The 23,496-nt window shown below is 43.2% G+C and overlaps 1 protein-coding gene across 1 annotated transcript in view; it reads left to right on the top strand.

Annotated features, from left to right (window-relative positions):
* CCSER1 (coiled-coil serine rich protein 1) overlaps window positions 1–11,449 on the top strand; it is a 1,246,501-nt gene extending 1,235,052 nt beyond the window's left edge. Inside the window, exon 10 of the mRNA XM_082244166.1 lies at window positions 10,897–11,449. Coding sequence (XP_082100292.1) covers window positions 10,897–11,013 — 117 coding nt within the window. The 3' untranslated portion in view covers window positions 11,014–11,449. The remainder of the gene's footprint in view (window positions 1–10,896) is intronic.
* The last annotated feature ends 12,047 nt before the right edge of the window (window positions 11,450–23,496 follow it).

The following is a 23,496-nucleotide window of genomic DNA, read 5'->3' on the forward strand; positions in this document are numbered from 1 at the left end:
CCAAAAAATCCAAGTTTGACCACAGGGTGACATGCAGGAACGGGATCGGGAAACACAGATACTCTGGGGGGACGAGTGCAGGAGCCGATATTGAGTAGAAAGAGATATATCTGCACTCAGTTCAAAAGCCTGCATCTCTGATGGGGGTGCATTAGTGCGTACGGAATGAGCAGCTGGCATATCTGGAAAGGCACTAACAATGCTATAACATATATTCAGATTTTAGAGCAGTATAAGCTCCTACTTTCATCCAGACAATGGGGTAGATTTACTAAAACTTTGAGAGTGCAAAATCTGGTGCAGCTGTGCATGGTAGCCAATCAGCATCTAACTTCAGCTTGTTCATTTAAGCTTTGACAAAAAAAGCCTGGAAGCTAAATTGGTTTTTATACAAAACAGCACCAGATTTTGCACTTTCCAATATCAGTAAATCAACCCCAATGTATTCTTCAGGGAATGCCTTGCATTTTCCAGCAGGAAAAAAATTGATTTTTCATCCTTTTCTCCGAAGTTCATTGACAGACTCAGCTCCATATTCTTCTTGACCGTTGGGTTATGCTTCCCCCTACAGGAGTAGGACACTAGGCAGGAAAAATCTTTACCAAGGAGCTCACCTAGAAAACATACACTCTCAAAGAGAAAATGTTCTCTTTTAAACAGCAGCCTGCAAAGCCTTGTGGCCAAAAGATGCATCCGCGGATGGCAACACATCTACTTTGTAGAATTTTGTAAACATGTGCACAAACGACCAAGTTGCATTACTGATACCTGATGGCGAAAAGCCCAAGAGGCACTCAGCGCCTGAGTAGAATGCGCCTTCACAGGAAAAGGTGGAACCTGACCCTTCAGTGAATAAGCCTGTACCGCCTTTTGCCTGATCCATCTGGATATGTTCACGGCAGACACAGCCAATCCCTTTCAAGGTCCTTTCGGGAGGACAATAAGAGAGTCTGATTTCCTGAAAGATTCAGTAGCCCCCAGGTAAACCCTAATTGCCCAAACCACATACAAAGAATACAAGGAAATTTCCTTGGGATGCTTGGGCTTAGGACAGAGTGAAGGCAGCACAATGTCTTCATTCAAATGGAAATCAGAAACCGCCTTAGGAAGAAACGACTGATTAGGTCGAAGTACCACCTTATCTCTGTGGACCACCAGATAAGGTGAATGGCAGGATAACGCCACAAATTCAGATACTCTGCAAGCAGAAGGATACCTTCTGTGACAGTGTAAGCAGAGGAATCTTCCTAATGTTCTCAAAGGGAGGTTTTTGAAGAACAGACAGTGAACCCCTTGCATAAAAGTGTAAATCAAAGTATGCATAGCTAAAGGGCGTTGGAAAAACACAGCCAAAGCCGACACTTGGCCTTTAATAATACCCAAGACCAACCACTGTTCAACCCCTCTTTGGAGAAAGGTCAAAATCCTAGCCACTGAAAAAAGGCGAGGATGCACCTTCAGTGATTCACACCATGAGATGTACGATTTCCACGTACGATGATAGATCTTCTTGGAGGTAGATTTTCTAGCCCTCAACAGTGTAGGAATCACTGAGTCAGAAAGATCCCTGTCCTTCAATACCTGGCTTTCAACAACCACACCGTTAAAGCCAGCAATTGTAAAGCAGGATGAAAGATCGGCCCTTGAGACAGCAGATCTTCCCTGAGAGGAAGTCTCCAAGGAGCATCAGTGACCAACCTTACCAGACCTGTGTACCAAGACCGGCGAGCCAAGTTTGAGGCCACCAGAATGACCAGAATCCCTTTCACCTCTATTCTGTGAAGAGGAGGAGTTTCAGAGGAGGGGGCGCATAGATCAGGCGATACTGACCCCAAGGAGCCACCAGTGCGTCTGTGGCATTGGCCAGAGGATCCCGAGACCTGGCTACAAACCTCTGTACCTTCTTGTTGAGCCAAGAGGCTAACCATTCGAAGTCAGGTGTCCCCCACCAGACACATTGCAGGTGAAACACTTCCGGGTGCAGGGACAATTTCCCCTGATCCAACACCCGACAACTCAGGTAATCCGCCTGCCAGTTCTCCACTCCTGGGATATGCACAGCGGAAAGGGCTGGAATGAAATTTTCGGCCCATTTCAGGATTTCAGCCACCTCCTGGGCCGCCAAGACACTCTTGGTGCCCTCTTGATGATTGACATAAGCCACGGCCATGGCATTGTCTGATTAAATCTGAACTGGACAACCGTGCAGACAATTTGTCCAGTGACTCAGGCAAAGCTTTATTGCTTTGAGTTCCAGAATATTGATCGGTAGTCTGGACTCCTCCACGGTCTAGGACCCCTGAACACACAGCTTCCCAAGCACTTCTCCCCAGCCAGACAGGCTGGTATCCGTGGTTACCACGGCCCAGAACAATGGGAGGAAGGAAAAAATATTGTAAGTTTGTGGCGCGCTTCAGAAGTGAAAATACAAATGCCTTATAAACTGATGTGAATCTGTATATAATCCTTGAATAAAACTGTGTTCTTTTTTAGCTGAAAAATAGTTGGTCACTTAAAATTATACCGTGATTAAATATATTACAAAATAAAAATAAATAATTAAATAGTTCCAATATGCCTCTATATTGTGTTAATTATATATCAAAAAGTGCTGGGTGCTTGTGTTCCAATGAATAAAATAAATAAATATCCAATTGACTCAACATAAATATTTCTTCAAAATCAATCAAAAGTGCTCTGTGCTTTCTTCAATTAAAAATTAATACAGTACTGTGTTTCATAATGTCCATATACATAAATCCAAACGATAAGGTGCAATTCTATTCAATATCTTCAAAAGTGCTCTCATGCAAAGGAAAAGTGTTGTGACTTTCTGCCTCCACCAGGTATCACATCTAGGTGCTCTGGACTCTCACCTTAATAAGGTGTATATTGCGCTTATTATATATAACTTGGTCTCCGAATAGATGGTTGAGGGCTTTTTAATCGTTCCGATATCCTGTTATGACCACGGGTGTTTCCTGTCTTGTCCGTATCTGGGGGGTTATACGCTTTCTGGCGTCCTTAACTCCTTCTCGTACCTCGGGCTCAGTAAGCACAAAGGGGCATCATGGTGTAGTATATCAAACCAGTTTATTGTTAAAAAAATAGAGCTGCACTTACATTTAGCAGGTATTTTGTACGCAAAGATTGTGCAAATACAGCGTTGGGAGCACTTCGCTCCGATCTCCAACGTCACTTCCGGTAGTCTGGCGGCTCCTCCTACGCGTTACGTCACGTCACGTGACTTCCTCAGGAATCTCCTGAAAACTCATAACCTCTGAGTAAGCGACCTACAGAGTCGTGAAACGCGTCAACCGTGTCCATGTCTGTTCGATGCACCGTTGTCTTTTATGAATAGGAATAAACACTTCAAGTTCATTCATCTCTGAGTGCGGTCACTTTTTCACTTTGGAAGAGAGGACAGGTTGCTGGATAACAGCAAACAAATCCCCCTCTGCAACTTTTGCAGCTTTTCCAGTGGAATAAACACCCTCGGGAGTCCAGAGTCATTCCCAGATAATCCAGTTTTGAGGATGGTACCAGAGGAGATTTTTTTAAATTAATGTTCCAACTGAACTCTTGCAGAGTCCGTACAGTGATTGTCAAGTCACCCAAAAGGACTGAATGTGAGTCTGCTCTTAAGAGGAGATTGTCCAGGTACCCCAGTACCGCAATCCCATGTTGTCACAGTAATGCCAATACTGGAGCCAACATTTTGGTGAAGACCCTGGGAACGGAGGCGAGACCAAAGGGTAACACCACAAATTGATAATGCTCCTCTTCTACAGCGAAGCGAAGAAAACGCTGGAGTCCAGCGTAAATAGGGATGTGCAGATATGCGTCCTTGATATCGATGGAGGCCAAAAAGTCTCCTTGGTGTAGGGACGTCACTACCGCGTGAATGGATTCCATTCAAAACTTCTGTACCCGCACAAAGAGGTTTAGAGCCTTGAGGTCCAGGATTGGACACACTTTGCCTTCTTTCCTGGGAACAGTAAACAGGTTTGAATAGAACCCCTGAAAGCATTCCTGAGAGGTAACTGGCACAATCAGCCTTTACGACAGCAGATCTTGTATTGCCTCTTGTAGATCCCTTAACCGATCTGGAGATAGGCGTAGATTGGACGGGAAGAATCTGTCTGTCGGTCGAGACCTGAATTTGACCTTGTAACCCAATCAGATCAGTTCGTGGACCCATTTGTCCAGAATCAAGGAGGTCATGGTTCTGTAAAGAAGCAAATATGTCCCCCCACTCCAGTTATGGGTGAGGGTGTCCCTCCATGCAGACGGGGATTTGTCTGTAGATCTGGATTGGCCTGCTCTCGGCTTACCTGACCATGTCTTCTTGGAATCCCCAGAAGACTTAAATGGCTTAGATCATTTATCCTGCATGCCAGGCACGAAAGGGCTGCCTGTGGGCTGTAAAATAAGGCCCCCGTCTGTTATGTGGTGACTTGCCCTTGAAGGATTGAGGAAGAAGAGTACTCTTCCCCCATCTATGACCCTTGATCAGTTCATCCAATGAGGTGCCAAACAAACGGTCCCCCCTAAATGGGAGCTCTGATAGAGCTTTTTCTGAAGCCTGATCCGCAGATCAGCTTTTTAGCAACACCATGCGTCTAATAGCTACCCCCACCGTGGATACTTTGGCTACAAGAGGGGCCACATCTAGCGATGCATCACATATAAATAGTAGGGCTTGAACCATTTGGTCCGTTAGCTCTGCCAGGCCCGGAGGGAGCTGTTCCATTTCTAGGTCATTTTTTAGTAACTTTGTCCATTCCGTTATGGTCTGGGACACCAGAGTGATCACGAAGATCGGTTTTAGTAATGAGCCCACTATCACATGTAAGTGGCGGGACAGAAACTCAACCCTTCTATCCACAGGGTCTGTAAAGACTGGGGACTCCTCCACCGGGACCACAGTAGATTTGTTCAGTCTGGAGACCTGATGATCCACCTTCAGTGGAATGGTCCATTTTGCGGATACCTTGTCCGCGAATGGATATCGCCTCTTAAAACGCTTCGGCACTACTAACATCTGCTTGAGGTGCCCCCATTGGTCAGAGACAATTTTGTCAAAAAGTTCCGGACAAGGGAAAACCTTGCCCGACTTCTGGGATTTGTGAGTGCCAAATGGCACCTGCGTCCCTGATCCTGCAGAATCATCCTCCATTTTTAGTGGCATCGGGAGGTCTCTGGCAGGGACCCCCACCAGGATTACCTGCCCCCCACAGATACGCTATAGCGGCATTGGCATGTCCACCCCCCGAGGACCCCCATCGCTGACTGAGGTAGGGACCTCTATGATAGTGGGGAGGGAGGCCTTGGGGGAGCAAAAAATGCAAGGAAGGAAAGAACATAGATCTGGGATTTGGGAAGGGTAGTAGAAGTAGAGAGTAGAGGAGTAAAAAAACAGTGTTCTCCAACACTAACCAGGGCCTTATCACCGCCTGCCCAGAATCCAAAATTAGTAGAAATCTGGATGGAATTATGCTAGAATAGATTAAGGAGGGTCCTCCAAGGCATGCCATGCCATGCCTCAAAGAATTGGTCAGCCAAGTAATTGATGGTGGCTGTAAGGTATTACATCCTGTTGATGTCCCTGATCCTGGAGTGAAGCTCCATCAGATAAGGAGGTTCACATTTTTTTCAATAGAGGGTGACTAAACACCAAACACCAAATGCTAGTGATTGTATAGATCTCTTAGAAAAACCAGAAGGAGGTACACCTATAAGAAATGTTTTGGGTTGAAAATATGTTTGTTATAAATTTAACACAAACCAAAGCTTGTTGAGAGACAACTATTGAACTATAATAGTTGCCGGGTCTCTCAGACAATTCCTCACCTAATATTTGCTTCCATTTGGTCATGTATACATTTTTACGGGGGGGGGGGGGGGGAGAGCAATAACTTAAATTTGTGAGAATAACCCCTTGCTCAGCTTATTTTATCAAATATGTGAGGAAGGGAATTCCAGCAAACCTTTCAAGATTTGAGTGTATTGAGAAATATGTAAATATTTTAAGGCCCACTTATGTTTTTTTTTTTTTTTTTTTTTTGTGCAGTGGTGCCTCTTCCTCATAGAAAAGCTTCCAGTCCAAAAAACAACTTCCAGTGCTTTTTTTTTTTTTTTTTACTTCAATTTGATTTGCCTCTAAGGTCAGGTTCACCGGATTTTGAACATGGTTCTCCAAACTCATGTTGCTTATTTGCTCTAGCCATTATTAAAAACCCTATGCAATTCTCCTGCAAACACCACAAAATCAGATAAGTGATAAAAATCCTTATGGGTGAACTGAGCCTAAACATCATTCCCAAGCACCCAGGTATCACACACACACACACACACACACACACACACACACACACACACACACACACACACACACAATCTCATTAAATGTCACTGTTATTAACTAAAAGTCAACATTTTTAGTTAATATTCAGATAGCATTTTCTCCATTTTATTAGACCCAAGTGACTACAAGTCCTTGAGTAATTGAACCGACCAAGCTTTATTTGAAGCAAATTTGCTCAAATTGCTTTCCTATATTATTGAAACAACCTTGTAATACAACAGTAATCACTTTCAATAGCTTATATTTTTGGAGGAAAATTTTAATTAAAATGATGTCTGCTGTAACATTTGCCTTGCAGCAACATCATTGATTGGTTTACCCTTTGACAAAGGCCATCAACATTTTGAGTGCAAACCAATTACTTAAAGAATGATTAGATATAGCTTTATATTAATATCTATGTAATGCAAAACCCAGTATAGTATGTATTCTTTGAATGCCTAGAGGCCATTCTTGTACTGTTGGTTATGACTTCATATTGCAGAACAATTATAAGTTTTGGAAGACATAGTTTTTCAGGAGTACCAGTGGCATTGCTGATAAATGTTAACCAAATATAGCAAAATTGTTATTTGCACATTTGGGTCCCATTGAGCTAGACAACCAAATGGATCCCTGATTCAGGCCTGAAAGAATGGCTCAGTGCAAACCAACACTTACAACAGTAACATTTGCTCTTCACTATGACTATGACACATTTAAAGAGACTTTGCCTGCAGCATCCAGACTACATTGATTCTGCAGTGGACCAGTCATATACATTGTCTCTGCATTGTCGCACAACAAGTAAAAAACTACTTGTTCAGTAGATGTACTACATAATATGATTGGCAATGATGCGATGACATCGCAAGTGAACGTGGAGCTTTATGGTTTCATGCTAGAGTGTTGTTAAAATAGGAGGGGATGCTACACTGTGGTAAACATTGCTTTTCTGGGATATGTTGCTGCCATATATTTAAAAATGACCTTATTCTTATTTTATATTATTATATTTTATATACTTTATAATATATTTATATTCATTTTCTGGTCAGACACAGGTTTATTGTTCTGTTATGTCACAGGTCCATTGTATTACTGTTTTTACAGTAGATTATAATTGTACAAGATTAATTTTGATTTAGTTAGCAAGTCTACATACACAAAGACCACAACCAGATAGTCCCAGTGAAGGGCTAGTTGTATGATACATAGAAAGTGACACTAAGGCAGGCCATAGACTGTGCAACAATGGGTTGCAGGAAAGAAATTTGCACAATTCCCCCATCAACACAGACAGTGCTGACAGGGGCATCCCTCCTGCTGAGAAATTGTCTGTTGCCAGCGGGAAGGCGGGGGAAACTGTCCCCACTGAGAGAAGACAGTGATTATTGCCAGTGGCTATAACAATAATTGCAAGTGAATCCGGCAGGCTGGTTGTACCCAAGTTAATCGATCAATCAATTTGGTAAATTCAGCTTTCCAACACACAAGCCTATGGCCGGCCTTATCAGGGTCTCTATTATTAAATAGTTCCTGTTACCTTGCCCATTCAGGGTGGTTGTACCCAAGTTAATCGATCAATCAATTTGGTAAATTCAGCTTTCCAACACACAGGCCTATGGCTGCACTGAGCAGGGTCTCTATTATTAAATAGTTACTGTTACCTTACCCATTCAGGGTGACAGTGTCTTGTTAAGCCCCATCCACTTTATACTCACCTCTCCAGTGGCCCCCCATCATTTATTTTTCTATTGCCACCACTGAAAATACCTAGTGCCTCTGGGAATAAGAAAGCATGTTATCTCCTCTCATGATGCCGTCCTTTTGCCTAGTGGGCACATTTTAGACCCAAGCACTTTTGCAATACAGAGAGGGTGAGGTTATTGCTCCCTCTGATCTTCTACACTAGCTGGGACCACGTATTTTTATGCTGCTGTGATGGGGGAAGGAGAAGCAGGGAAATGCTGGAGAGAGGAAATGAAATCGATTAGAGGGGGTTTACACAGATAATATAACTTTTCCATAAATGAACAAGAAGGCAGTGTCACTTTAAGTCTTTTACGCTTAAGTGCTTATTCTTAGGTGCACTTTCACCTAGCATCCAATCAGAAACCATTCTGTACTGTTCTGATGGGTTGCTAGAGGTTACTGCACTTAAAGAATAGCATTTAAGTGAAATCTATTCAATATGGCAGATTATTACCTAGTATTGTTACAAAATCACACATTATTCTGTGTGTACTGTTTTTGTATAGTAATGTGCTAAATTGTGGCAGTTAGAGATGATAATATATACAGTACATATTTTCACATCGGTTTATTGTAGTGCTATCCCATAAAATATTACTGCTATCAGAGGGAAGCAAAAGTCAGGTAGCAGAGCAGTGAGCGATGCTGAATACAGATAAAGCCAAACTTCCATTCCCGCAAGCTGTGACAAACAAATGCATTTCCCTTTGCTCTGGGGAATATGACAGCTGCTGTAATCCACTGTTGTAAGAGTTTTTGCTGTTGCTTTTCTTTTGTTGTTTGTGATTGCCAGCATTGCTTTGTCCTGGCACTTTACACTAATCTGACTGAATCTGCAAACACTTCACTGACAATGGCTGCATATTAATAATCTAAACCACAGGCTGTAATGATAGCTTTAACATATTCAGTGAGCTACTACTTTAGATATTGAAGATTCTGAAATAAATTAGGATTTCTGTAGCGTTCAAGAGAAGAAGAGACAGAAAATCACACAGCAACCTGTAAACAACATATGAAGTACATCAACAGTTCAGAATGTTATGTTTTAATGGTGGACCCACATATGTATTATTAGATGGTGTTCTAATGACCTGAGTCTTTCTGAACTGTATAATATTTTTGTCTGCTGAATGCATGATACAATCCATACATTTCTTAATTTATTATCTAGCTAATCATTGCTGTATCAGGTCACTGTTCTTGGCAAGTAACTATGACAGAACCAGAAAGAATATGTTTTTCTGCTTTCTGCAAGACCTGTTTTGTTCAACACAGTCTCTATAAATGTTTAAATGGATACTATATTAAAAGTGACCAGGGTTCTCATGATCCTGTGTTCATTGTGGTTTCTGATCAGAATATTATGCCACCTCTCTATAGGTAATATAAAGTACTGGAGGTCAACATACCAGCTTCTAAGACCATAACGTTGGGTCCTAATAACATACCACACATATGTATTATGTGAAGGCCAGTGCTTTTGTGCCTAGATATTTTGCCACCTTAAGCCCTTCTTATGTGGAATATCCAAAGTATGAATTTGTCAAGAAAATTTGTGGGGACATTTTTCAATGGGCAAAAAAAAAGAAAAGGAGTAGCTGTTCTCTAGGTTTAACCTGATTGTAAAACAAGTGATGCTTCGGAAAATGACAAAATGACATACACTTCAAAGCGTATTTGTGACTGTTTTTTTTTTTTTTTTAATATGGTTTTAAACATTTCCTTTTTCATTTAAAAGCATTCCAGTGCCATTTACAGTAAGTATCCTCTTCCATGGCAGCATGCTAGAGATCAGAATTGCTCCACACTCTACTAGAGCAGCAGTCTATCTCCAGCCTTCTGACACCTGCAATTAGAAAAAAAAACTGTGTGCCAATCAATCAATTACCCTGCTCCCTAAGCAGAAATCCCCCATTTCAGTAACAGCTTCTCTGCTCACTCAGCAAAAATAATGCCCCCTGAGCAGAATGTGATCTGTATTAATTGGTGCACAATAGTTCTGACTGTGCAAGAGTCTGTTGAACCATTGGAGAAAGACAACTGCTCTCACACAGATTGAAGCAGTTTGGATCTACAGCATGGTGCCAGGAAAGTGGATACTTGAAATGCACTGAAAAAATCGTAAAAAAAAAAGTTTTTGAAAAGGTACATTTTTCAGAACACTGGCTGTATTTAAAACATGCAAAGCAATTGTACATATGAGCATAAAGTAATTGACTAATTCTATTTTTTTTTGTTATGTTAATGGCCGCGCAAGTGTCAGCATAACACTTTATTTGGCATCAGTTTTATTTGGCATCAGTTTTTTTTTTTAGTGTAAGCTATGTGTCTTGCACAGTGGAGTTTATTTACTTAAGGCAAATTCAATGTGCACTACAAGTCCACTGCAAGTGCACTTAGAAATGCAGTCGCTGTAGAAGCTTTGCTGATTTCTATCATCCAATCACATGGAAAAAAAATGCTGTTTTTTATTTTCCTTGCATGGCTCCCTCAAATCTACAGTCACTGCACTTCCAGGTGCACTTGCAGTGCACTTCCTAGTGCACAGTGGATTTGCTTTTAGTAAATAAACCCCAGTGTGTCTTCTTTATTTTAAAAGAAAACCAAAAAAAATGGTCCTGATAAAGAATTTCTTTTAACTGAGTATATGCAACAGCAACATGAACTGTTGGTTATGAATTTGTTATTTCCTTTATTATAACCTTGTTGGTGATTGACATTTGTATTTCTGCTATCTGAATGCAACACAGTCTTCCTTGCCTTAATTAATTTCTTTCCTTTTTCTTTTAAAGGTCCAGAGGAACACAACGAGTACAGAAGGCTCTATTTACAAAGCTATAAGACCTGTTCATTGTTTCCAGCATTATCAGTTTAAACCCAACATCTGGACACAAGATGCTTTACACTAATGTATTCAATTAGGTTTCATTAAAACGTAATAAGCTGCAGTTTCAGAAACAATTAATGTATTCACAAATGATGCTGCTAAACTGCAGTTTTGCATTATCGCAAATGAAAATACTCCTTTTTTGCTGTTGCTGTACAGATCTATTTTCATTGCAGGAACTTTAATAACAAAATAAGTGGTTATTATCCCTCTGGGATATACATTTTTTATATAATAATTTAAAATAAACAAGGACCATGCACTTGGACCAGGAGGCAGCACAGTGATTTGAAGAGGATTATAGCCAACGACACCAAATATAGCATAAGCATTTTACAGTTTACCTGTGCTGCCTAATCTGATTTTGTGAAATTATTTTTAAAAATGTTTTCTTTATGTTTATTTCTGTAATATGACAAAAATGACTGCGCAATACAATTGATAAATTATGCCAATAAACAATTACATTTTTAAACCTTATATTAATCGAATAGTGTTTATTTTAGTTGATTATTTTAGGGGTGAAGCAACTGGAGGAGTCAATAATTGAGAAGGATCTGGGTTGTCTGGCACATCTGACTTAATAATTGCACATAATTTCAAGCTGCAGATTCTAAAGAAAATATAAAGAAAATAATTGATTGAAATAAAAAGAGGTATACTGTATGTAAAATATCCAATCAATTCATTGTGCAAAGAATATCCAATCACGAGAGCAGAAAATAAAATTTTTGCTTGCATTTGGATGTTGGTAGTTTCACCATATTCAAAAAGCTTGCAGAGAAAATGTCTTATAAAATAAACAGCATCGTTGCCTGTAGTAAATCAACCCCATCGACCCCAGAGAGAGAGACAAAATCTCACCCTCATCCGAATCTCAAATTAAATAGTAAAACATTTCATTGAAATTTGTTAAAATTTGTTTTGATTATTCGTTTTCCAATGAATTCCAAATTTTCTGAACAATTCGAATTCAGATTGGTCGAAAAATGATCGACCAATTCAAATTCCATCTGAAGAATAGCTGGTTGTTAAGCAGCAGGCTGGGAAGCCGGTCACCACATCCTTAACAACCGATGACTTATCAGCTGTCAGCGAGCTTCCCCGCTGACAGTTGAAATGTAAACAGAATAATGCCGGCAATAGAAAATTCTGAAAAAAAAAAAAAAAACAGCGTGAGGTCTCACTCTTTGGGTCTGGTATGGATTCTAAGGGAAACCCCATGCCAAAATTAAAAACAAAATGGCTTCGGGTCCCCTCCAATTTTTTCCCACGTTGGAGCCATTTTAACCATGCTTTATAAGTGTTTTTTTGCCTTCCTCTGGATCAACATTGGGTATAGGTTTCTGTATCTGGAGATTATTATTTATTTATTTTTTTCTATTGGTTGAACATGGAGGACTTGTGTCCTTTTTGAACCTGACTAACTATAAAACTATGTGACTGACAAAAATGAACAGGGGTGTTAGATAGTAGTAAGTAGTAAGTCACATTCAATTGGACCCTGTTCTGCAATATGGAAGATGTTTTGTAGCTTACCAAGCTACTTATTCAGTTTCATTGTGGGCCAGGGAGACACGAGTCCACCAAGTTAAATATAACTACTGCTTCCTATGTCATGACCTTTATAAATGAGAGCCTTCACTTTTGAAAGGGATGTTTCGTCAATGAAAAACAGTTCTGAATAGATGGTGTTCAGACCCACCCCCAGCCCTAAGCTCACCCACCTGAAGTTCCTCCCAACTGAATTGCTAACATTACAGGTAATAAGGAAACAGTGTTTTTTGCCAGTGCATTTGAGGGACTATAAATAGGTACAAATGAACAAATAAGGCACTTGGTAATATGTAAGGTGTTTTTTTATATGGGGGATTGTGTCTGATCTGGAAAAGGGACGAGATTGTGGATCTATTGTGGACCTTACATCCACCACTACTGCATTATTAGGCAGCTGTCACTGATGTGGTTAAGGGACAGGATTGAAAAGATCTTACCCTGGAAGCTCTCAAAAACAGTGGGGAGTGAAGAATGTCAATTGACCTTCTTCCTCAAACCCCAGGTATATCAACAACAAAAATAAACTATTTTGAGATCCCTAATCTCACCACATCTACCCAGCTCAGCTTTTTGGACTCTCCAAGCTCAGTTTTAGAACCATCGAGTGGAGCCAGAATGGGGCCTACCTTTCGAATAAAGCATTGGATGCCCCGAATAAAGCATTGGATGCCCGGCCTCAAGTTACAGAGCTCTCTCCCAATTCCCCTCCCTTTGGCTAAAGAACAAACCCCAGCAACACAAGACACTGAACTCCTAGCCAGATTTGACCACTTCAGCACAGGACACTTTGATCCCCTTCCTGCCCAGGCCAATTTCCAGCTTTCAGCGCTGTTGCACTTTGAATGACAATTGCTAGGTCATGCAACACTGTACTCAAACTAAATTTTTATCATTGTGTTCACATGACTAGGGCTTTCTTTTGGTGGTATTTAATCACAACTGGATTTTTTCTTTTTTGCTCAATAATAGAAAAAAATACTAAACACATTTTTGATCTTTAATTTAATAATCTTTCTTCAGAAATTTAGACCAAAATGTATTCTGCTACATTTCTTTGGTATAAATAACCGAAGTCAGTGTATATTATTTAGTCTGTAAGAAAATTCCACAAACTATGGTATACAGTTACTGTATACATCTGAAAATCGATCAATCCTGATGTACTGACATCTCATTTCTTGAGGCCCCAAAATGTCAGGACAGTAAAAACATTACCCAAATGACCCCTTTTTGAAACATAGACAGTCCAAGGTATTTAGTAAACGGAATGGCAAGTTTTTTGAAGTTGTATCTTTTTGTCAAAAATGTTTGGAAAATTAAGAAATTAAAAAAAATGATTTTACATTTTTATTTATTTTTTTAGTTAAAAGGAACTTTATTGACAAGTTTTTATAATACAATACAAAACAAAAAAATCTACAGTAATAAAGAAAATGTAGACCATGCAGCCTAAATAGCGATAAAGTTCCAGGAAACGTAAGTAATTTCAGTAGTAGTCGTACAATCACACAAATATATATATATACAGATTGGAGTAGTTATTAACCATAAAGCACAAAATCCTATAGGGCGACTATCAAAACAGGGGTCTCATAAGTAGGGTAAATAAGGGATAGAAATGGTGGCAGACCAAGGCATATGAATTTATACATGAGGAATAGAGCAAGAACTTCTCAGAAAGCAAAGAAAAGAACTGTGAGGGCAAAAACATTTTTTTTTGGGTGGATTTCTAGGAGGAATGATGCAATAGTATTGCCAGCTAGGACTGGCTATCATAGGCCAAATACAGCAAATGTAAGGCAAAAGAGAAGGTATTAATACATTAATCATCTTTTCCAATCTCTCAGAATGGTCTGAGTTTGTTAATTAGAGTATTAGGGGACAAAAGCATATAAGGTAGGTAGGGGGGATAGGAATAAAGAGGGTGGGGTAGGGTGAGATACGGAGGGAGGAAGGATGGAATGGGGTGACCTCCTCCATCCTGGTGCCGAACCCCAGAGTCATGGGGACTCATAGAGCCTCTCACTCAAATGTAACGCCATGACTGATCATGTAGTGAAAGGCGCAGTCAATTTAAATTTTTATTTTTATTTTTACATACTGTCACCAGTGCAGTACAGCATTATCATATAACCGTGACCAAAGCAATATAATGTTACCATATTCTGAGGGTTCCAATTATAATGGCAGTGACAGATCACACTTTAGCACAGCTCAATCCGGGAGGACATCATATGATGTCCACCCAGATCGACGAAAGGCCTGCCTGGCCATCATTTTGTTATAAGCCGGGCAGAAACTTGTTAAAACAATGCTTAAAAAGGACTAGCAGCAGTGACCAATAAACTGGCTTCTCACCTGACATGGCAAACAGGAGAGCTGGGAAACTGCACAAATGCCTTTGAAGACAGAGTGGATGCCGCCACCTCAGTCATCAAGAGCCATGATCAGGACCTTGAAAATCTGGTGAATTTGTGCAAGCTAATTAAAATAAAATAAAATAATTAGTTCCACACTAGGATGTGTGCAACAAGGCTGCAGCCTGCCTTACATATCCCAACACATGGAATATGCAATTGAATAAATATAGGAAATAGGTATAGGTGGCGCTGCCTAAAACATGTGTGTGATCTTCATAAAAAATATATAGTGAATAAATAAAATAAAAATGTCAATAAAATATTAAAGGTGCTATCTCCTTGAAACAATTCATACATAAAAACATATGTGATGTATTACATACAGTACATAATTCAATGGTGATCAAATATGACAAGCTCCAACACACTACGTCATATAAATCTAGTAATGCAAAAAGTGCGCTCAGTGCAAAAAATATGCAAAAAAAATGCACTACACAAATTGTCAGATAAATGTATAAATTAAAGGATAATAAAGTGATAAGTGCAATGATAGTCTCTGGTGGTGAAATACAAAGATGAATCCACTTGTGCTCCCCCCGTCCGCACTCACCAGAGGATTAAACCCCTACAGGGGTCACAGACACCAACAGGTAACTGGAAAATGGTATATCTCCTTCTCTACCTCAGTATGTCAGGTCACTGGGGGTCCCCATCACAGGGTATATGGATAAAAAGAGGCATCCCATAGTGTATCCCTGTATATTATATGTTTATTAAAGGATGTAAATGCACTTACAATAAAACAATGAATAAAAGCCGTATATGAAAAGCCGTACATGAAAAGTCATCCATCCGTATGCTGTATCTGGAATGCGATGCATTCCACGGACCGGAAACACGAGGCCGGAAGTGACACGATGATGCTGTATGTCTTTTGTCAGAATGATGTCATCAGGAGCAGCGTCATCTACGTCCACTTCACGGTGTTTATACTGTGCGGTTGCCCAGCAACAAATATAACCACAAAGACACATTGGCAGCCGTGACTAGAAGATAACAAAGCCAGCCAATCTTAGTATCACAGTCCCCAATAACATCCTGGGTCCCAATATCCGTGGTGTATAATACAATACGAACTAGTATGGAGTAATATGGAATCTATTAAAATATGAAAAATGAAAAATAAGTTAAAATGTATATATATCCCGGGCAACTAGCACTGTATAAATAAACTTGCAGCCTCCATACAAAATTATTACATACAGTAAATATAAAAATACCGGTAAGGCAAATTTAAAACCGTGCAGTGCCTTGCAAAAGTATTTTGTTGCCTCACAACCTGGAATTAACATGGATTGTCTGAGGATTTGCATCATTTAGATTACAGAACATGCCCACAGCTTTGAAGATGTTTTTTTTTTTTTTTTTTTTTTATTATTGTGAAGCAAACAACAAATAGGACAAAATAACAGAACAAGTCAATGTGCATAACTATTCACCCCCCTAAAGTCAATACTTTGTAGAGCAACCTTTTGTGGCAATCACAGCTCCAAGATGCTTTGGATAAGTCTCTATAAGCTTGCCACATCTTACCACTGGAATTTTTGCTCATTTATCCTTGCAAAACTGCTCCAGCTCCTTCAAGTTTGATGATTTGCGCTTGGAAACAGCAATCTTTAAGTCTGACCACATATTTTCTATTAGATTGAGGTCTGGGCTTTGACTAGGCCTTTCCAACACATTTACATGTTTCCCCTTAAACCACTCAAGATTTGCTTTAGCAGTGTGTTTGGGGTCATTGTCCTGCTGGAAGGTGTACCACTGTCCTAGCCTCAAATCGCGCATAGAGTTGTACAGGTTTTGCTCAAGAATATCCCTGTATTTAACACCATCCATCTTTCCCTCAACTCTGACCAGTTTCCTAGTCCCGGCTTCTGCAAAACATCCCCACAGCATGATGCTGCCATCACCATGTTTCACTGTCGGGATGGTGTTCTTTGGGTGATGTGATGTGTTGGGGTTGCGCCAGACATAGCGTTTTCTTTGATGGCGGAAAAGTTCAATTTTAGTCTTATCAGACCAGAGCACCTTCCTCCAAACATTTTGGGAGTTTCCCACATGCCTTTTCACAAACTCAAAACTTGCCATTTTGTTTTTTGCTGAAAGTAATGGCTTTCTTCTGGCCACTCTGCCATAAAGCCCAACTCTATGGAGCGTACGACCTATTGTTGACCTATGTACAGATACTCCAGTCTCTGCTGTTGAACTCTGCAGTTCCTCCAGGGTTACCTTAGGTCTCTGTGCTGCCTCTCTGATTAATGCCCCCCTTGCCCAGTCCGTGAGTTTTGGTCGGTAGCAATCTCTTGGCAAGTTTGCTGTTGTGCCATGTTCTTTCTATTTGGTTATGATTGATGATCCCCAGGAGCACCATCAAATCTAAGATTTGGATATTTTTTTATAACCTAACCCTAACTTGTACTTCTCAACAGCATTGTCCCTTACTTGTTTGGAGAGTTCCTTGGTCTTCATGGCAGTGTTTGGTTAGTGGTGCCTCTTGCTTAGGTGTTGCAGCCCCTGGGACCTTTCAAAAAAGGTGTGTATATGTAATGACAGATCATGTGACACTTAGATTGCACAGAGGTGGACATCATTTCACTAATTATTTAACATTTTAGGCCATTTTGTTTTCTGCTACATATTTTTGGTAGAAAAAATCCCAATAAGCGTATTTTGATTGGTTTGCGCAAAAGTTATTGCGTTTACTAACTACGGGAAAGATTTATGTCATTTTTATTGTTTTTTGTTAAATTTATGTCATTTTTATTGTTTTTTTTTAAACTAGTAATGGCGGCGATCTGCGATTTTTTTTGCTGGACTGCGACATTGCAGCGGACAGATCAGACCCTTGACTGACATTTTTGATGCTTTTGGGGGTAGCAGTGACATTACTACAGTAATCAGTGCTATAAATATGCACTGTTACTGTAAAAATGACACTGGCAGGGAATGGGGTTAACTTTATTGGTGATCAAGGGGTTAGGTGTGTCCCTAGGGGCGTGATTCTAACTGTCAGAGGGCATGGCTTGTTAGATCATCACAGAGACATACAATCCTACATAGCAGGATCGTATAGCCTCAGTGATGATCTAAGGGAGAATGACAGATGGCTGTGTTTACATCAGCCGTCTGTCTTTCTCCCTCTCCTGAGCGAGATCGCGAGTGGCCGGCGGACATCGGAGCCACCGGTGACACGGGCAGGGAAGGCAGGGAATGAGCGGGGGCGGGAGCCCACTACAGGCTTGTGGGCGAGTGACGTACCCATACGTCACTTTGCCCAGGAGAGGCCGCCTGCCGCAGTACATAGTCGTGCGGCAGTCGGCAAGTGGTTAATGAAAAGGTTCACCTTTGGAGCATGTGACATGTTCCACCCATTTTTCCATGTTCCAACATCTGCAGCCTCTACCCCCCCCCGATTATTCCCCCCCCCGATTCCCCCTCCTTTGACAGTGGGCAGGGGATCATCTCCCACTCACTGTCACAAATTGAAAACAGCCAGTAAATGTAAAAGGGAAGTGTGATGCTGCGCCCACCCTATTGCACTATTTTTGACCAATGAACTCCACAACAACACAGTGCTGTAAGTGTGGCCATTTAAAAGATTGGATCTCTCCCTCCTCTCCTCTGCAAATAAGCTCACATGCATAGGGAACGCCTCATAGTGTAGTATAATTTAGTACGATTTATTTGATAAAAGTATTCCACTCACAGTATATAAAATATAAATTACATATATAGTGTAGAGCTGGGCCCCTGAGAAAGTCACAGTTACGTCGGGGGATGTAGTTTGCTGAAAACAGAAATGACGCAAGAGTCATGGACCTTATGTGCTATGCTATACATGCGATTTAGATTTTATATACTGCAAGTAAAATACTTGTATTAGATAAATCTTACTAATTTATGCCACTTCCGTTCCGGCAGCCATCGGAGCTGGACGCTTGAGGTGAGAGCTCCGCCGGTCCTGTGCACAATCCACGGCCATCCTCCCACAATACGCTCCCTACGCGCTTCTCACCTACATAGCTGGACTCCCCTAACCCCTAGCAACAATTTGGGGCCAAAATCGGCAGGATTGGAGCCACTTCGAAATTGCAGCCTAGTGCTTGGAGCGAAGCCGCAGACTTTCCTGCCGCGTAGCGTGATCTCGCACACGGACCCGGATCCAGGCACAGTTATCAGTGCCACTGCCACCCCTCTCACCTCGCAGCTACCCGCCCGCCTGCCTTCCTAACTACCTCCCGGGGGCGTGGTTTGGCCGTGCTGCGTGATGGCAGCTTAGGCCAGGAGCTCCCGCCGATCGGACCAGCCACAACACTCGCCAGAGCCACTGCTCAGAATCATACAGCCCGGTAAGCATGGGCTCCACATCCAGGGCATCCTCTGCCACTAGATCCCGATCCCCGAGGGACATTGGATCACGGATCAGCCAAAACATCCCGGAGATATTCCGGACACAGGGCAAAAACAAGGCGCCTGCAGGCCGCACCTCCCCTGCCCCCTCCAACTCCCAGCCATCCATCCGCCCCTATGCTGCGGTCACTGCTTCGGGCTCAGAGACCCCCACACTGTCACCCGCAGCCCCACATTCTCTGTGTTTGAACGATTTACGTGCCATGGCAACGGACATAAAGGAGAACCTGGGGGCCGCCATCATGGATATGCAGGAGGACATGCAGGCCTTATACAGTCGGGTGTCTGATGTAGAACAGACCACCTCCCAGCACGGCAGAGTGCTTAGATCCGTTACACAGACCCTGGATACCCACTCCCTGCAGATGAGGGATCTTCAACGCCATTTAGAAGATTTAGATAACAGGAGAAGGCGCCATAATCTGCGAGTGCGGGGGTTGCCTGAATCTGTGGAACAGGACCAGCTATCGCCCACGGTTACAGGCCTCTTTAACATGATGCTGGACCGCCTGCCGCAGTCCCCTATTGACCTGGAACGCATTCACAGAGCCCTCAGGCCGAGGGGCAGGGAGGGGGATCCCCCGCACGATGTGGTCTGCTGTTTAGTGGACTATAAACTTAAGGAAGAAATCCTGTACAAGGCCCGTGCCAGGGCACACCTGGAATATGAGGGAACAGCCATTCAAATATACCAGGACCTATCTAACATAACTTTGCAGCACCGTAGAGACTTGCGACCCTTGCTGGATGTCCTTCGCACTAGGGGAATCACTTATAAATGGAAGTTCCCCTTCTGCCTCTTGGCGACCACTCTCGGCCGAACGGCTCTACTTCGGGTACCTGAAGATATGACACAATTCTGTTCCATCCTGGATATCCCACTGGTAGACCTACCCAACTGGTATGCGGAATTTCGTGGAGGACCCCGCATGCACGGACCCCGTGAAGATGAACCGATGGATGCCCAAGAATCGCGTTCCTGACGCCGACACTCTTCCTCCGGGAATGGCTCTGCTGCTGCCCATCAAGCTGCCTCGCAGGTAGCGAGCCCCTCAAAACCACCGCAACAATGACGTGCTTGCAGAGGGGACTGAAACTGCATCTCACCCTTTGCCCCACTTCCCTTCCCACCTTGTTCCAGTTTTCTTCTCCGTTGGATGACATTCTGCCACATGTGTGACGACCATCACCCCACTGTTCCCCTTCTCACCCTTTTTGTTTCCTCAGGCACTCTTCATTGATGTTAGTGCATTAAGCCCATGGAACACTCTGCTGACAGCCGCCTCTGCCCCAGCCATCATGTAACCTCTACAGACATTTCTCCTGAGAAGGTGATCCTCCTCCACTGCCTCCATGAAGAGCCTGGGGTGCCTTGTCAGTCTGGCCTCATTCTCCCCTGGCTTCTCCCCCCCTCCCCTCTCCTGCACCCCCACCCGCAAGGGGAGACAAAGTTCACCCCCCCTACACGGACTGTTTTTGCCTAATGTTTGTATGTTATGGTACAGTATTTGCTACAGTTTCCACCATGCTGATGTGTCTCATTTACTGGTCCACTCCACGAAGGGGGGTCGGCCCGCCCGGGGGTCCTTTCTCCCTCCCTACCCCATTGGAGGTGGTGGGGGGTGATTGCGCTGATCGCCCCCGTGTGGGGGGCCTTCCCTGGGATAGCCAAGGTCCCTGGGGCCGCAGCTCCTCTTTGCTCTCACCTTCTCAGATAACGTAGGCCCACGTCTGCGGCTAAGTGGCCCAACCGGCCCGCTGTGGCGCTGACCGACCTCATGCTGCTCGCTATGCTCCTTTGTTTATGCCTGTTTTTTTTTTCTTTTTATTCATTGATCTCATCCTCCTGGCTCGGGAGGTGCGTGCTTCTCTTCCTGCAACACAGAGGGAGAGATGGGGTGACTCACCCCCCCAACACCATACGACCCCAACCAATTATCAGTAATAGGTGTTTAGGGTGCTTGCCCGTATTACCGCCTGTCTCACCTTGCTGGCCTGACACCCTGTGAGGGCCATGCTCCTGCATGTCGTGGTGACATTTACAATTTGCCGTAAGCTGTGTGGCGGGGAGTCGCGCTGCTCCCGAGCTGGGCAGGACAAGGGCGGGTTGTATCCTCCCCTCCTCTACCAGTTTGGGGACAGGGGGGAGGTCGTCTTGCCTTACCATGGGAGCACCCTTAAATTGTTATATTGTTGCAATGCTAAGTTCTTTAACCATCCTTCTCCTCTTTTGATCCTGTGTTTTACAAGTAAAGGCTTAGGGTCACAGGGGGTCATGGTAAATGTTGGTCAATACACATCTTTCCCCTCACCATTGGATCTCCACGGAGAGGCTCCTTTACTGCCATTTTGCCCTCATTCTCCTCCGTCCCAGGTTCTTTACCCCAGTTATCTAAGTTCCCTGGATAGGATGTTCTTTTGTGTACTGAAGTTGTGTGTTCCCACCTGTGGAGTCCCGATTGTCATGTATACTTATGTTGCCTAGACGTTTATTGCCCTCTTACATCACGGCTTCCGACAATGTTAACCCTATACTGGTCCTTAGGCGGGATTCCTCATCCCTGAGTGGTCCCCTGGTTACAGGTCCCAGTTTGTTCTACTCCAACCCCCCTTAGTGTCCCTTATTGATTCATCTCTCACTTCGGGTTCCTGATCTAGTGCAAGGCTCACTACACCTCTGGTATCGTGGCCCAGCTGCTGGTGGGCAAGTCCCCCAGTTACCGGGCCGCTTCCCCGAGCTAACCTAGTTCTACCCCCCATCACCTTCCCCTCTCCTTTCCCACCCTCCTCTGTGGGTCTCCTCCCCCACCCCGCTTTTTTTTTCTTTCTCTCTCTCTCTTCTTTCTCTCCCTCTGTCTCTCTCCTCATCTTTTCCCCGCTCTCCCCCTTCCCTTGCTCTTTATCCCCTACTCTCTCTCCGCCCCAGATGGCTCCCCCGCCTAAGCCCTCCCATCTTTCTGCCCGTGCTCCTGCATCGCCCAAAGATGCGCTAAAGATCCTCTCCCTAAACTTTTGCAGCCTTAACATACCCGAACGTCGCTCCAACTTGCTTCTCACGCTGCGCCGCTCTAAGGCGGATGTAGTATTTCTGCAAGAAACCCATTTCAGAGCTGATGTGATACCCAAACTATAAAACATCCAATACCCAACGGTTTTCCATGCCGCTGCAGCAGACACCAAGTCAAAAGGCACCTCTATCCTATTCTCAATGACATGCCCGATGCTTCTGATTGACACTAAAGCGGACATTGATGACACGTTCCTTTTTGTTAAATGCACCATTAAATGTCAAATGTTCACTCTTGCGAATATTTATGCCCCGAATAAACGGTCGGTCCCTTTTTTTCGACGTACACTTTCCCTTTTAATGGGATTCCAGGCTGGGACGCTGGTGGGGGGGGCGACTTTAACGTTGCCCTATCCCCACTGCTCGATGTGTCGTCGAGCTCCTCCACGCTGCCGTATTCGGCCCTACGAGCTATCAAGATCCTGTTACATGACCTCCTGTTGCACGACGCCTGGCGTACGCTGAATCCTGATGTTCGGGACTACACATTCTTCTCCCACCCCCACAATAAGTACTCCAGGATCGACTACATCTTTATTTTCCAACACGTTCTTCCGTCCCTGTTACGTGCTTCCATAGACCCCATGGTCCTCTCGGATCACCATCCTATTTCCATAACACTCCAGCTGGGGTCAGACACCCGTCGCTCTCGCACCTGGCGCCTGGACAATTCACTTTTATCTGACCCGACTTGCAACACCAAAATTGCCACCTCTTTGCGCCAGTACTTTGCGGAAAACGATTCCCCTGAGATGTCACTGGTCACTTTATGGGCGGCGCATAAGTGTGTAGTCAGGGGGAAGTTCATTGCCCAGTCAGCAAGGAGACATAGGGAACGGCGGGCACTTATCACCTCTCTCACCACTCATATCCAAGCCCTCGAACGCTCTCATAAGCAATCTCTCGCGGCACAAACGCTGTCGGCCCTTACACAGGCTAGGCAGGACCTCCTAGAAGAACTGGGTAGATCCACTAAACGTAAATTCGCCCTGCTGCAGCGTAATTTTTAGGAATATGGCAACATATCGGGCAGCATGCTGGCGAGAGC

This window comes from Pelophylax lessonae (assembly GCF_965119305.1).
Source record: "Pelophylax lessonae genome assembly, chromosome: 1".
Classification (NCBI taxonomy): Eukaryota; Metazoa; Chordata; class Amphibia; order Anura; family Ranidae; genus Pelophylax; species Pelophylax lessonae.